Below are 14,435 nucleotides of genomic sequence, written 5' to 3'. Positions count from 1 at the left end.
TGTCGACTAAGAAATGGCAGAAAGCATCAGATTTGGGTTGTTCGTATTGGGAGACGACAACGAAGAATTGGAAAGTTTTTCCGGAAACATCACCCCTTGGAAGCATAAGCCTTTGTGGGAAGTGTAGTATTCCTGTGGCAATTGGTATCTTGAAGGTTTCTCCGCCGGTCAAAGCCTTTCTCTACTTGGTTGTACAAAGTCTTGAAAGTGAAATGCTCTTGGTTGAAGAATTTGTTCTCGTGCGAGTTGCGCTCGATGACGTTCTTTCCAGATTTCAAGGTGTACCTCACTACTCCATGAGCTACCCATTGGACAGACCAATCGAATTTGAAAGCGAATTCTGGGTTCCTAACTTCTTCTGCAAGGATGTTAAAGTCTACCACGAAGAGCTCGTCAACGAGAAAGAATTTACCTACAAGAAATTCTAATTGATTTCTAAACTGCAATGATAATGACAATAAAGCATATGTAACTTTAATATATTTTTTCATTTTAATGATTTACCAACAAACAATAAAACCTTCCTCAAATACAATAATTAACTATGATAACAATATTTAGTAGTTTTTTTTTTAAATCTTACTTCCGAAATAAATTAAATAATATGATAAATGAAATTCAACTTTTGAAATATGTTATTCAGTATTTAGAAATCATATTTTTTTTATAATAAAACAAAACTCTATAGACAAAATACCCTTATTAATTAAAATTTTATAAATTTACCTCTTTTCTTAAGAATTTCTAAATGTTTTTATAAAATTATATGTGTGTATCTATAATTACAGAAAATCAGATGATTAATTTAGAATGGAAGAATTCTGTTAAATATACTGTAAATTATTACAAAATTATATTAAACAATACACACATATTCATAAAAACAGTGTAAAATGAGTTTCTTGTTAATCACAAATATTTTTATAATAAATAGTATTATATAAAAAAAATATGTGTTAGTCCATTCCTTATTTCTTCCTATAATAATAACATTAATCCCATAATGTAATACAACAATGTTATTATGTCATTAAAATGACTCATATTGCTTTTCTTTTATACTTTTTTTTTTCTAATAAATGTTTTTGTTTTCCTCAATTTTCTTATTCTATTAAAAAAAATAATTTTAAAACCCTTTTATATATAATATTGAGATGTAAACATAACAATAAATTAAAAATGTAATATATTTTCTTCACTTGCCTACAAGAAATGCATAAAAAATAAATGTTACAATTTAACTATTAATAAAAAGTATGTTTAATATGCTTGAAACCTGAGGAACGGTTAAATATTTGCATTGCTAGAATTGATGTTGTTTCATTAATTGCAGCAATATCAAAGTATTAACTTTTATATTAATAAGCTCTTATCATGTCAGTTTCACAAACAAACAAATTGATAATTTGAAGACTACGTGAATCTCTAAACCACTTTTATTCTTTGATAATAATATAAGAGATAATATTAAGGATAATGAAGAACAAATAGAAAAAAATAACATATAGGTGAATGATAGTATAATAATAGGTCAATGATTATATTCTCTCTTTTGAGTATATAAACCAGGATTCACAAGATGTTAAGCATATTCAGTGCGAATCCTGAACGATCAACATGTCTGGTGTACAATACAAAGTTGGTAAGTTTATTATTTAAATCTAAAATTGCTTCCATAATTTATAATGAAATGTTTTCTTTGTAAAGCTGACAAAGTCTTCCTCGAGAAGCAAAAGGACATCCTCCGTCTTTTCCAACATGTGCATCAGCCAACCTTCTTCAAGGATTTGGTCGAGGTTGCCAAGACCTTCAAATTTGAAGGACACTGGGATCAATGGACTATGCCTGAATATGTAAAGGAATTCTGGCAATTCTACCAGGAGGAAGATTTCTTGAAGCAAGATGAAATTTTCTCCGTTTTCCATCCACAACACTTGAAGCAAGCCATCGCTCTCTTCAGGGTGTTCTACTATGCCAAGGATTTCGCTACTTTCTACAAGAGCGCCGTTTGGGCTCGTCAGCACGTCAACCCAGGCATGTTCGTGTATGCTCTTTCCGTTGCTGTCTTCCACTGCAAGCACACTGAGGGAATCATTTTGCCACCAATCTACGAAATCTTCCCTCACTACTTCTTCACCAGCGAAGTCATCACCAAGGCTAAGCAATACAAGCAACACTACTGGGGTACCTACAAGCACGAAGTAGAGCTCAAGGAAAAGTCTGGCTACGCTATTAACGCCGACTATACCAAGCACACCGAAGAATGGATGAGCTACTTCACCGAAGACATTGGCATGAACGCTTTCTACTACTACAAGAACATCTTCATGCCTTTCTGGTTGGACCACGAATGCATTAGGTTCGATGCCACCAAACGTGGTGAATGGTTCCACTATTACCATAACCAAATTTTGGCTCGTTACTACTTGGAGCGTCTCTCCAATGGTAAGGGTAAAATCCCAACCATCAACTACGAGGAACCAACCCAATTTGAGTACTACCCAGCTCTTTCTTACTTCAATGGAAAACCATTCCCAGCCAGGCCAAAGAACGCTAAGCTCAATCTCGATGTAGAAGAAACCGACTCTTCCTTGAAACACTTCTCCTACTGCTACACCAAAGTGGAAGATTACGAAAGGCGTATTCGTGAAGCCATCGACATGGGATGGGTTTACACTCCAGAAGGCAAGATCATCTACTTGTACACTCAAGAAGGTTTCGAGACTCTTGGAAAGATCGTTGAGAGCGATCCAGAATCTCCTCATGTCCGTTTCTACGGTTACTTGCAAATGGTAACTCGCCATCTTCTGGGCTACTCCCACCACGCTCTCGCTCCATCCGTCTTGGAACACTTCGAAACTTCCATGCGCGACCCTATGTTCTACCAATTCTGCAAGAGGATGCTGTACTTCTTCAAGAAACATCAACACCATATGGGACCATACGAGAAGAAACATCTCTTCATGCACGGCGTCAAGGTCGAAGACTTCCAAGTTGACAAACTGGTGACCTTCTTCGATCAATACTTTACCGACATCAGCAACGCTGTTACCGTCGACGAGAAAGAATTCCAACAGAAATCTTTCGAAGTTTACGCCCGTCAATTCCGTCTGACAACTACAAGATCCAAGTTTCCAGCGACAAGTCTGTAGATGCTTTGGTCAAGGTCTTCATTGGACCCAAATACGACGAATTCGGTTACGAAGTTGAGATGAAGCACAACTACATGAACTTCTTCGAATTGGACAGGTTCAAGTACACCCTGAAATCCGGAAAGAACGTCATCGAGCGCAACTCGCACGAGAACAAATTCTTCAACCAAGAGCATTTCACTTTCAAGTCTTTGTACAACCAAGTTGAAAAAGCTTTGACCGGAGGAGAAACTTTCAAATACCAATTGCCACAGGAATACTACACTTTCCCACAAAGGCTTATGCTTCCAAGGGGTGATGTTTCCGGAAAAACTTTCCAATTCTTCGTTGTCGTCTCTCAATACGAACAACCGAAATCTGATGCTTTCTGCCATTTCTTAGTCGACACTCACTACTCCATGAGCTACCCATTGGACAGACCAATCGAATTCGAACGCGAATTCTGGGTTCCTAACTTCTTCTGCAAGGATGTAAAGGTCTACCACGAAGAGCTCGTCAACGAGAAAGAATTCACCTACAAGAAGTTCTAATTCTTTAATATGATTGATATTTGACAATAAAACCACTTGGCATCATAAACACTATTTTTTTGTACAAATTCCTAAAAATTTTCCTAACTTCCTGCAATGAAATCGATTTATTTTAAAAACTTTTTTCAGTCTTATTAAATTTAAACTGAAATTTATAAGAAAATTGTAATAATTCTCAAAGAAAGAAATATTTTTACCCAAAATTAATAAATTGTTCCAGATTGTTTAAATATAACATTATTTTTATTATTGAAATTGTTTTATTCTTTATAATATACTACAATTATTTAAAATCCATAGAAAAATCTAAGCATAATTTACTTATAAAGCTTAGGCACATATTAATGCAGGGTTTTCCAAACTATGTTCCGCGAAAACCGGTTTTCCATTGATAGTTAATAGATATTCCATTCAAATTGGGAAAGAAATGATTAACACATAAATAACTAATATTTTTTACATTTTTAAATTTAATTTACATACCTTGCAAAATATACAAAACGATCCATGAAAATTTCAAGATTTACGAAGTAGTTTGTTCCAGCAAAAGTTTTGAAAACCCTGTGTTAATGTATGTTGGATATGTAAAATGTATTATGTTAATATTACTTATTGAATATATGTTGCTAAAATACAAATAAATATCTATAATTTTTAAACCCATTTTACTACCTCTTGAAATATTTATAAAACACGTGCACATTATTTTCACAATCATATTTATGAAATTTAGTCTAAAATGTAGGAAGTTTAATGAAACACAACATAATAAAAATATGGTAATAACCATTTTGTGTAAATTTTGATCTACTTAATATAGACTTTTATTATTTGTTTAAATTTTAACTTGATTAAAAAATTCCGTTTTGTTATGCAGAACGTAATTAATTTCTTGCTTCAGTTGCATCTAGAAGTAGCAGATATATTAAGATATTTTTGTTTATATTGTTTATTTTAATTATAAACAAATTGATAAATTAAAAAAATACGTGCACAACTATGAGTAACTTTTATTTATTGATAATAATTTAAGAGATAACATTAAGGATAAAGGCAAAAATAGAAAGAATAACAAATGGGTGAATGATAGTATAATAATAGGTCAATGATTGTGTTCTCTCATTTTAGTATATAAACCAGGATTCTTAGAATGTTAAGCATATTCAGTGCGAATCCTGAACGATCAATATGTCTGGTGTACAATACAGAGTTGGTAAGTTTACTATACATATATTCATATAATAACATGTTCTACTTTTAATTATACTTTTTTTAAAGCTGACAAAGTCTTCCTCGAGAAGCAGAGGGATATCCTCCGTCTTTTTCAACATGTGCATCAGCCAACCTATTTCAAAGATTTGATCGAGATCGCGAAGACCTTCAAGTTCGAAGGACACTGGGATCAATGGAGCAAGCCTGAATATGTCAAGGAGTTCTGGCAATTCTATCAGGAAGAAGATTTCTTGAAGCAAGATGAAATCTTCTCTGTTTTCCATCCAGAGCACTTGAAGCAAGCCATCGCTCTATTCAGAGTGTTCTACTTTGCCAATGATTTCGCCACTTTCTACAAATCCGCTGTTTGGGCTCGTCAACACGTTAACCCAGGCATGTTCGTCTACGCTCTGTCTGTTGCCGTCTTCCACTGCAAGCACACCGAGGGAATCATGTTACCACCAATCTACGAAATTTTCCCTCACTACTTCTTCACCAACGAAGTCATCACCAAAGCCAAGCAGTACAAACAACACTACTGGGATTCCAACAAACATGAAGAGGAGCATAAGGAAATGCCAGGATATTCTATTAACGCTGAATACACCAAATACACCGAAGAATGCATGAACTATTTCACCGAAGACATCGGCATGAACGCCTTCTACTACTACGAGAACATGTTCATGCCATTCTGGCTGGAACACGAATGCATTAGATTCGATGCCACCAAACGCGGTGAATGGTTCCACTATTACCATAACTTAATTTTGTCTCGTTACTACTTGGAACGTTTGTCCAACGGCAAGGGTAAAATCCCAACCATCAACTACCAGGAACCAACCCAATTCGAGTATCACCCAGCTCTCGCTTACTTCAACGGAAAACCATTCGCATCCAGGCCAAAGAACTCTAAGCTCGATGTCGATGTTGCGGAATGCGACTCTTCCTTGAAACACTTCTCCTACTGCTACACCAAAGTCGAAGATTACGAAAAGCGTATTCGTGAAGCCATCGACATGGGATGGGTTTACACTCCAGAAGGAAAAATCATCAATTTGTACACTCAAGAAGGTTTCGAGACTCTTGGCAAGATCGTTGAGAGCGATCCAGAATCTCCGCATGTTCGTTTCTACGGTTACTTGCAAATGGTAACTCGCCATCTTCTGGGCTACTCTCACCACGCTCTCGCTCCATCCGTCTTGGAACACTTCGAAACTTCCATGCGCGACCCAATGTTCTACCAATTCTGCAAGAGGATGATGTACTTCTTCAAGAAACATCAACACCATATGGGACCATACGAGAAGCAACATCTCTTCATGCAAGGCGTCAAGGTCGAAGACTTCCAAGTTGACAAACTTGTGACCTTCTTCGATCAATACTTCACCGACATCAGCAACGCCGTCACCGTTGACGAGAAAGAATTCGAACAGAAATCTTTCGAAGTTTACGCTCGTCAATTCCGTTTGAACCACAAACCATACAACTACAAGATCCAAGTTTCCAGCGACAAGTCTGTAGATGCTTTCGTCAAGGTCTTCATTGGACCCAAATACGATGAATTCGGCCACGAAATCGAGATGAAGCACAACTACATGAACTTCTTCGAATTAGACAGGTTCAAGTACAGCTTGAAATCTGGAAAGAACGTCATTGAGCGTGACTCCCATGAGAATCAATACTTTTGCAACGAACACATGACTTTCAAGTCTTTGTACAACCAAGTAGAGAAGGCTTTGACCGGTGGAGAATCCTACAAATACCAATTGCCGCAGGAATACTTCAACTTCCCACAGAGGCTTATGCTTCCAAGGGGTGATGTTTCCGGAAAAACTTTCCAATTCTTCGTTGTCGTCTCTCAATACGAACAACCAAAATCTGATGCTTTCTGCCAATTCATGGTCGACGCTCATCACTCCATGTACTACCCATTGGACAGACCAATCGAATTCGAGAGCGAATTCTGGGTTCCCAACTTCTTCTCAAAGGACGTTAAGGTCTACCACGAGCAACTCAATGAAAAAGAATTTTCTTACAAGAAATTCTAATTGTTCGCCTTAATATGACAATAAAACTTATTTTACATTAAAATTACTATTTATCTATTACCTATTGACCAACATTCCCAACTACCTTTAAATATATTTACTTTTAAATTAGAACTCATGCAATTTCCTTTAATTAATTGATAAATGAAAAAAAATGTAAATTAATATAAATTAATTTAACTTTTAATTATTTATGGTTACTAAAAATTTCAATTTTTATTATGAAAATCACGAAATTTATTGAATATTATTTTTCGAATTATACTATTTTGAAAAAAATTCATAATACATTGGTAATAACCTAATAATTTTAATAAAATTATATAATAACTAAGATAATATTTACTCTAAAACTCTTTTAAAATACTTTAATTTAAAGCGTATTAGTTACAAAGCATTCCGATGGGACTCATTTACTGAAACTAGCAACCAACACAGAAAAGGCACAAAAACAATGACACACACAACATAATGTAAACTGTTCGCATTTTATAATCTGAGACACTCACATTTTTTTAATACAGTGATGTAAATTTTACATCTGTGCTGCAATTAATTTGATTCAATTAGAGTGATGCTAATTATTTTCTCAAAGATATTTTTATGCAATTATTTATCGTATTTATATTAACAATTTATTATTTCGATATATAAAAAATGATGCAAATTTCTCCTTTTGTTACTTCAAATTTTATTATTCTAATAAATGCTGCAATTAATTTGTCTCAATTAGATTTATACTAATTACTTTTAATTGTTAATTTATCTTGGTTTCAGCTTTTGTTTTTAATAAAATAATTCTGAATTTTGATGATTCAATAATTATGTATAAGATATTCACTTATGAATAGAAGATTTCAATTTTTAATACTTTAATATTTTTTGTAATTTCACCTATAAGTTGTATATGTTTAAATTAATTTAATAAATTTCTTTAAAAAAACTTCTATAATGTATGTGTAGTTAATTATATATAATAATCATTGTGTATTGCTTCTGTATGTGATAAATTTATTATGTAATTATTTATTAATTAAAAAAAATGCAAATAAAGAATTTTTCCATTAGTAAACAAGTATTGATAAATATTTAGTAAGAAAAAATAGATTACTTTTACAATAACAGTGTTGATGATAGCGTTATTAATTAATAAAATAGAAGATTAAATTTGCGCGAATGCGCTAATTGCATTTCACTTGTGATATGCATTGTTTTGATTGCGTAAAATGAGAATAAAACTAATTGCTTTAGGTGTATGATAAACGCTGATACGTTGAGATCAGGCCATGTTGATCAGTGAAAAATAGTATATAAACTTAACATCTCTAAGATTCTAGCATACTCAGTACAAATCCTGAATCATCAACATGAGTGGAGTTCAATACAAAGTTGGTAAGTTTTCGTTTGAAGATTTGTTTAAGTACATTGTTTGAAGTTATTTTTTGTTGTTGTTTAAAGCCGACAAAGTCTTCCTCGAGAAGCAAAAGGACATCCTCCGTCTTTTTCAACATGTGCAACAGCCCACTTATTACAAGGATTTGATCGAATTTGCCAAGACTTTCAAATTCGAGGGACACTGGGATCAATGGAGCAAGCCTGAATACGTGAAGGAGTTCTGGCAGTACTACCAGGAGGAAGATTTCCTGAAGCAAGATGAAATCTTTTCCGTTTTCCACCCGATGCATTTGAAGTATGCCATCGCTCTCTTCAGGGTGTTCTACTATGCCAAGGACTTCGTGACTTTCTACAAGAGCGCCGCCTGGGCTCGTCAACACGTCAACCCTGGAATGTTCGTGTACGCTCTTTCCGTTGCTGTCATCCACTGCAAGCACACCGAGGAAATCATTTTACCGCCAATTTACGAAATCTTCCCTCAATATTTCTTCACCAGCGAAGTCATCACCAAGGCTAAGCAATACAAGCAACACTACTGGGGCACTTACAAGCATGAAGTGGAGCACAAGGACAAGTCCGGTTACACCATCCCCGCCGAGTACACTAAGTACGAGGAGGAATGGATGACCTACTTCACCGAAGACATCGGCATGAATGCTTATTACTACTACAAGAGCGTCTTCATGCCATTCTGGTTGGAGCAAGAATGCAACAAGTTTGATGCCACCAGGCGCGGTGAATGGTTCCACTATTCCCACAACAAAATCTTGGCTCGCTACTACTTGGAACGTCTGTCTAACGGAAAAGGTAAAATCCCAACCGTCGACTACGAGGAACCAACAAAATTCGAGTACCACCCAGCTCTCGCTTACTTCAATGGAAAGCCATTCCCGGCCAGACCAAAGAACGTGAAACTTGACTTCGATGGTGAGGAAATGCACCATTCCTTCAAGGAATTCTCCCACTGCTTGACCAAGGTCGAAGACTACGAGAGACGCATCCGCGATGCTCTCGACTTGGGTTGGGTTTACACCCCAGAAGGCAAGATGATCAACTGCTATACCAATGAAGGTTTCGAAACTCTTGGAAAGTTGGTCGAATGTGACCCGGAATCTCCGCACGCTCGTTTCTATGGAAACCTGCAGGTCTTCCTTCGCCATCTCCTTGGCTTCTCTCACCATACACTTACTCCATCCGTTTTGGAACATTACGAAACCTCTCTCCGCGACCCGATGTTCTACCAGTTCGCCAAGAAGATGATGCATTTCTTCCATACCCATCAACATCATATGGGCCCATACGAGAAGCATCATCTCTTGATGCAAGGCATCAAGGTTGAGGACATGCACGTCGATCAATTGGTAACTTTCTTCGATCAATGCTTCACCAACATCAGCAACGCCGTCACCGTCGACGAGAAGGAATTCGCCCAGAACTCCTTCGAAGTTTACGCCCGTCAATTCCGTCTGAACCACAAACCGTACAACTACAAGATCCATGTTTCCAGTGACAAGTCTGTAGATGCTTTGGTCAAGGTCTTCATTGGACCCAAATACGATGAATTCGGTCACGAGATTGAGATGAAGCACAACTACATGAACTTCTTCGAATTGGACAGGTTCAAGTACACTCTCAAATCTGGAAAGAACGTCATCGAGCGCAATTCGCACGAGAACAAATTCTTCAACCAAGAGCATCTCACTTTCAAGACCTTGTTCAACCAAGTGCACAAAGCTTTGAACGGCGGAGAAACCTTCAAGATTCAATACCCAGCTGAGTGCTACAACTTCCCACAGAGGATGATGCTCCCAAGGGGTGATGTCTCCGGCAAGACCTTCCAATTCTTTGTCGTTGTAACCAAGTACGAATCTTCGACTTCCGACGTATTCTCTGATTGGGTGGTCGACTCCCACCACTCCATGAGTTATCCTTTGGACAGACCAATCAAATTCGAAGAGGAATTCTGGGTGCCCAACTTCTTTGCCAAGGACGTCAAGATCTACCACGAGAAACACCACGATGAAGAAAAACTGATGTACAAACAACATTAATTTGATTTTACTTGATTTTGATATGTTTGAATTCGAATAAATTAAACGAAAAAAGCAAATCCACTCTACACATTTATTTCCCCAAATCAACAACTTAAAACGAATATACTACTCAAAATATAAAATTTAGAATTATTTATATAAACTTTACAAGTTTATCTATACTTTATATTTAAAGAAAACATATCATAAATTCATAATAGAAAATGAAAGTCGTGATTTTATTTATAACAATTAATGCTCAATAAAAATAATAATAACATTTATTGCAACAAATCACCATACTACAAACTAACATAATTAACACAATAAGCAAATTAACATAATAAGCAACCGTAGTTCTTTCTGTCCACCCAAAGAACATTATTCAATTTCTAATTAAATGTGAAATTAAAATGCAACCAAAACGTTTTATTTTAAATTGTATGATACACTTTGTATCTTATTGTACAATATATTTTGTGTTATGTAAAAAAAAATAAACTACTTTAATTTAAAACATATTAGTAACAGCTTTTACACATACATTTCACATTTTATTTAAAATGAATGTTAATTATTTTTTTAAATTAGTTTTTTTTTTCACTCCCTTTATTGCTACTTAAAATAAATATTTAACAATGCACGCGTGTTTCCTTTAAAACCAGTTTATTAAATTTATGTAGGGCCGAAGTTCAAAGCATTCCGATGGGACTCATTTCCCGAAACTAGCAACTAGCAAACGCACGAAAAATAATGACGCACAGAGCATAATTTCAACTGTTCGCTTTTTATAATCTGAGACACTCACATTTTTTTGAATAAAGTGATGTAAATTTCACATCTGTGCTGCAATTAATTTGATTCAATTAGAGTGATGCTAATTAATTTCTTGAAGATATTTTGATACAATTATTTGGCGTCTTTATATTAACAATTTATTATTTCGATAAATAAAAAATGATGCAAATTTCTGCATTTGTTACTGCAATTCTTATAATTAATTTGTTTCAATTAGATTTGTACTAATTAGTTTTTAATGTTATTTTTTATTAATTTCAACTTTGATCTAAAGCAACACAATTATACAATTTACAATTTGTTGATTTAATAATTGCTAAATGATGCAAATTTCTCATCTGTTACTTCAATTGTTATTACTTTGATAATCGTTGTAATTAATTTGTTTCTATTAGATTTACACTAATTACTTTTTTAATGTTAATTTTACTTGGTTTCTGCTTTGATTTTAAATAAAATAATTCTGAATTTTGATGATTCGTATAAGATATTCACGTATAAAATGAAGATTTCAATTTTCAATACATTAATCTTTGTTGTTCAAATAATTGAATTTATTTCACCTATAATCAAGAAAATCCAAATAAAGAATGTTCCCATTAGTAAACAAGTATTGACAAATATTTACAGGGTAAAAATAGATTACTTCTAAAATAACAGTGTTGATGAAAGCGTTATTATTTAATAAAATAGAAGATTAAATGTGAGCGAATGAGAATGAATCTAATTGCTGATAAACGCTGATACGTTGAGATCAGGTCATGTTGATCCGTAAAAAATAGTATATAAACTTAACATCGCTACGCACCTAGCATACTCAGTGCAAATCCTGAATCATCAACATGAGTGGAGTTCATTACAAAGTTGGTAAGTTTTCTTTTAAAGATTTGTTTAAGAACATTGTTTAAATTATTATTTTTTATTGTTTTTGTTGTCTAAAGCTGACAAAGTCTTCCTCGAGAAGCAAAAGGACATCCTCCGTCTTTTCCAACATGTGCAACAGCCCACTTATTACAAGGATTTGATCGAATTTGCCAAGACTTTCAAATTCGAGGGACACTGGGATCAATGGAGCAAGCCTGAATACGTGAAGGAGTTCTGGCAATTCTACCAAGAACAGGATTTCTTGAAGCAAGATGAAATCTTCTCCGTTTTCCACCCGATGCATACGAAGTACGCCAAAGCTCTCTTCAGGGTGTTCTACTATGCCAAGGACTTCGTGACTTTCTACAAGAGCGCCGCCTGGGCTCGCCAACACGTCAACACTGGATTGTTCGTTTACGTTCTTTCTGTTGCTGTCGTCCACAGCAAGCATACCAAGGAAGTAATTTTACCGCCAATCTACGAAATCTTCCCACACTACTTCTTCACTAGCGAAGTCATCACCAAGGCTAAGCAATACAAGCAACACTACTGGGGCACCTACAAGCATGAACTGGAGCACAAAGAGAAGTCCAGTTACACCATCCCCGCTGAATACACCAAGTACGAGGAGGAATGGATGACCTACTTCACCGAAGACATTGGCATGAACGCTCATTACTACTACAGGAGCGTCTTTCTGCCATACTGGTTGGAGCAGGAATACATTAGTTTTGATGCCACCAAGCGCAGTGAATGGTGCCATTACTACCACAGCCAAATCGTGGCTCGTTATTACTTGGAACGTTTGTCCAACGGCAAGGGTAAAATCCCAACAATAAACTTCGAAGAACCAACCCAATTCGAGTACCATCCAGCTCTTACCTACTTCAATGGAAAACCATTCCCATGCAGGCCAAAGAACGTGAAATTCGACTTGGACAGTGAGGAAATGCACAATTCCTTCAAGGAATTCTCCCATTGCTTGACCAAGGTCGAAGACTATGAGAAACGCATCCGCGACGCTCTCGACTTGGGTTGGGTTTACACCCCAGAAGGCAAGATGATTGACTTATATACTAAGGAAGGTTTCGAAACTCTTGGAAAGATAATCGAATGCAACCCGGAATCCTCGCACGCTCGTTTCTACGGAAACTTGCAGATCTTCCTTCGCCATCTCATTGGCTTCTCTCAAAACACCCTCACTCCATCCGTTTTGGAACATTACGAAACCTCTCTCCGTGACCCGATGTTCTACCAGATCGCCAAGAGGATACTGCGTTTGTTCAATACCCATCAACATCATATGGGTCCATACGAAAAGCATCACCTCTTGATGGAAGGCATCAAGGTTGAGGACATGCATGTCGATCAACTGGTAACTTTCTTCGAGCAATGCTTCACCGACATCAGCAACGCCGTCACCGTCGACGAGAAGGAATTCGCCCAGAACTCCTTCGAAGTTTACGCCCGTCAATTCCGTCTGAACCACAAACCGTACAACTACAAGATCCAAGTTTCCAGCGATAAGTCTGTAGATGCTTTGGTCAAGGTCTTCATTGGACCCAAATACGATGAATTCGGTCACGAGATCGAGATGAAGCACAACTACATGAACTTCTTCGAATTGGACAGGTTCAAGTACACCCTGAAATCTGGAAAGAACGTCATCGAGCGCAACTCGCACGAGAACAAATTCTTCAACAATGAGCATCTCACTTTCAAGACCTTGTTCAACCAAGTACACAAAGCTTTGAATGGCGAAGAATCTTTCAAGATGCAATACCCAGCTGAATACTACAATTTCCCACAGAGGATGATGCTTCCAAGGGGTGATGCTTCTGGAAAGACATTCCAATTCTTTGTCGTCGTAACCAAGTACGAAGCTCCGACTTCCGACGCATTCTCTGAATGGTTGGTCGATACCCATCACTCCATGTGTTATCCTTTGGACAGACCAATCAAATTCGAGGAGGAATTCTGGGTGCCCAACTTCTTTGCCAAGGACGTCAAGATCTACCACGAGAAGCACCACGATGAAGAGAAATTGATGTACAAACAACATTAATCTGATTTGACATGATTTTAAAATGTTTCAATTTTAATAAATTAAAAGAAAAAAACAAATTCACTCTACACGTTTATTTTCCCAAATCAACAACTTAAAATGAATATATTATTCAAAATACGTAAATCAATATTGAAATTTATACAACTGATCGACGTCAATGATTAAATTCAATTTATTTTTACAATAATCAAATTATGAATAGATATTATTCTCCTATTGTTTTAAAAACAACAATAGCGATTCAAGGTGTATTGAAATTATTTAATTAAAAGTATTCTAATAAATATTATATTTCAATTTTCCAACTGAACTGTTTATTAACATAAAACACA

General features: G+C 35.9%; 4 protein-coding genes across 4 annotated transcripts; all 4 read left to right on the top strand.

The window, feature by feature from the left end:
• Positions 1 to 1,615: 1,615 nt before the first annotated feature.
• On the top strand, positions 1,616 to 3,682 carry LOC108563094 (allergen Cr-PI-like). The gene is made up of 3 exons (XM_017921673.1): positions 1,616 to 1,642; positions 1,708 to 3,089; positions 3,125 to 3,682. Exons 1-3 carry the CDS (start codon positions 1,618 to 1,620, stop codon positions 3,680 to 3,682), a joined length of 1,965 nt encoding a protein of 654 aa, XP_017777162.1. The 5' UTR covers positions 1,616 to 1,617.
• Positions 3,683 to 4,870: 1,188 nt separating this feature from the next.
• Positions 4,871 to 6,945, top strand: LOC108563093 (larval serum protein 1 alpha chain-like). Its single transcript, XM_017921672.1, has 2 exons — positions 4,871 to 4,895; positions 4,961 to 6,945. The coding sequence occupies exons 1-2, from the start codon at positions 4,871 to 4,873 to the stop codon at positions 6,943 to 6,945; spliced, it is 2,010 nt and encodes a 669-aa protein (XP_017777161.1).
• A 1,364-nt stretch (positions 6,946 to 8,309) lies between these two features.
• Positions 8,310 to 10,391, top strand: LOC108563092 (larval serum protein 1 alpha chain-like). The gene is made up of 2 exons (XM_017921671.1): positions 8,310 to 8,337; positions 8,404 to 10,391. Exons 1-2 carry the CDS (start codon positions 8,313 to 8,315, stop codon positions 10,389 to 10,391), a joined length of 2,013 nt encoding a protein of 670 aa, XP_017777160.1. The 5' UTR covers positions 8,310 to 8,312.
• Positions 10,392 to 12,005: 1,614 nt separating this feature from the next.
• LOC108563091 (larval serum protein 1 alpha chain-like) lies at positions 12,006 to 14,100 on the top strand. The gene is made up of 2 exons (XM_017921669.1): positions 12,006 to 12,038; positions 12,113 to 14,100. The coding sequence occupies exons 1-2, from the start codon at positions 12,014 to 12,016 to the stop codon at positions 14,098 to 14,100; spliced, it is 2,013 nt and encodes a 670-aa protein (XP_017777158.1). The 5' UTR covers positions 12,006 to 12,013.
• Positions 14,101 to 14,435: the final 335 nt, after the last annotated feature.

Source organism: Nicrophorus vespilloides, unplaced genomic scaffold (assembly GCF_001412225.1).
Source record: "Nicrophorus vespilloides isolate i.1.1-1 unplaced genomic scaffold, Nicve_v1.0, whole genome shotgun sequence".
In the NCBI taxonomy this organism is placed as follows: Eukaryota; Metazoa; Arthropoda; class Insecta; order Coleoptera; family Silphidae; genus Nicrophorus; species Nicrophorus vespilloides.
Note: the sequence above shows the minus strand (reverse complement) of the source record. Positions and strands in the feature narration are given on the sequence as shown.

Excerpts from the sequence above, each read along its gene's own strand:
- LOC108563094 (XM_017921673.1), top strand. The coding sequence starts at position 1,618 with ATGTCTGGTGTACAATACAAAGTTG. Across the intron at positions 1,643-1,707 it reads TGGTGTACAATACAAAGTTG|CTGACAAAGTCTTCCTCGAG; the intron begins GTAAGTTTATTA and ends TTCTTTGTAAAG. Across the intron at positions 3,090-3,124 it reads TCCAACAGAAATCTTTCGAA|ATCCAAGTTTCCAGCGACAA; the intron begins GTTTACGCCCGT and ends GACAACTACAAG.
- LOC108563093 (XM_017921672.1), top strand. The coding sequence starts at position 4,871 with ATGTCTGGTGTACAATACAGAGTTG. Across the intron at positions 4,896-4,960 it reads TGGTGTACAATACAGAGTTG|CTGACAAAGTCTTCCTCGAG; the intron begins GTAAGTTTACTA and ends CTTTTTTTAAAG.
- LOC108563092 (XM_017921671.1), top strand. The coding sequence starts at position 8,313 with ATGAGTGGAGTTCAATACAAAGTTG. Across the intron at positions 8,338-8,403 it reads TGGAGTTCAATACAAAGTTG|CCGACAAAGTCTTCCTCGAG; the intron begins GTAAGTTTTCGT and ends TGTTGTTTAAAG.
- LOC108563091 (XM_017921669.1), top strand. The coding sequence starts at position 12,014 with ATGAGTGGAGTTCATTACAAAGTTG. Across the intron at positions 12,039-12,112 it reads TGGAGTTCATTACAAAGTTG|CTGACAAAGTCTTCCTCGAG; the intron begins GTAAGTTTTCTT and ends TGTTGTCTAAAG.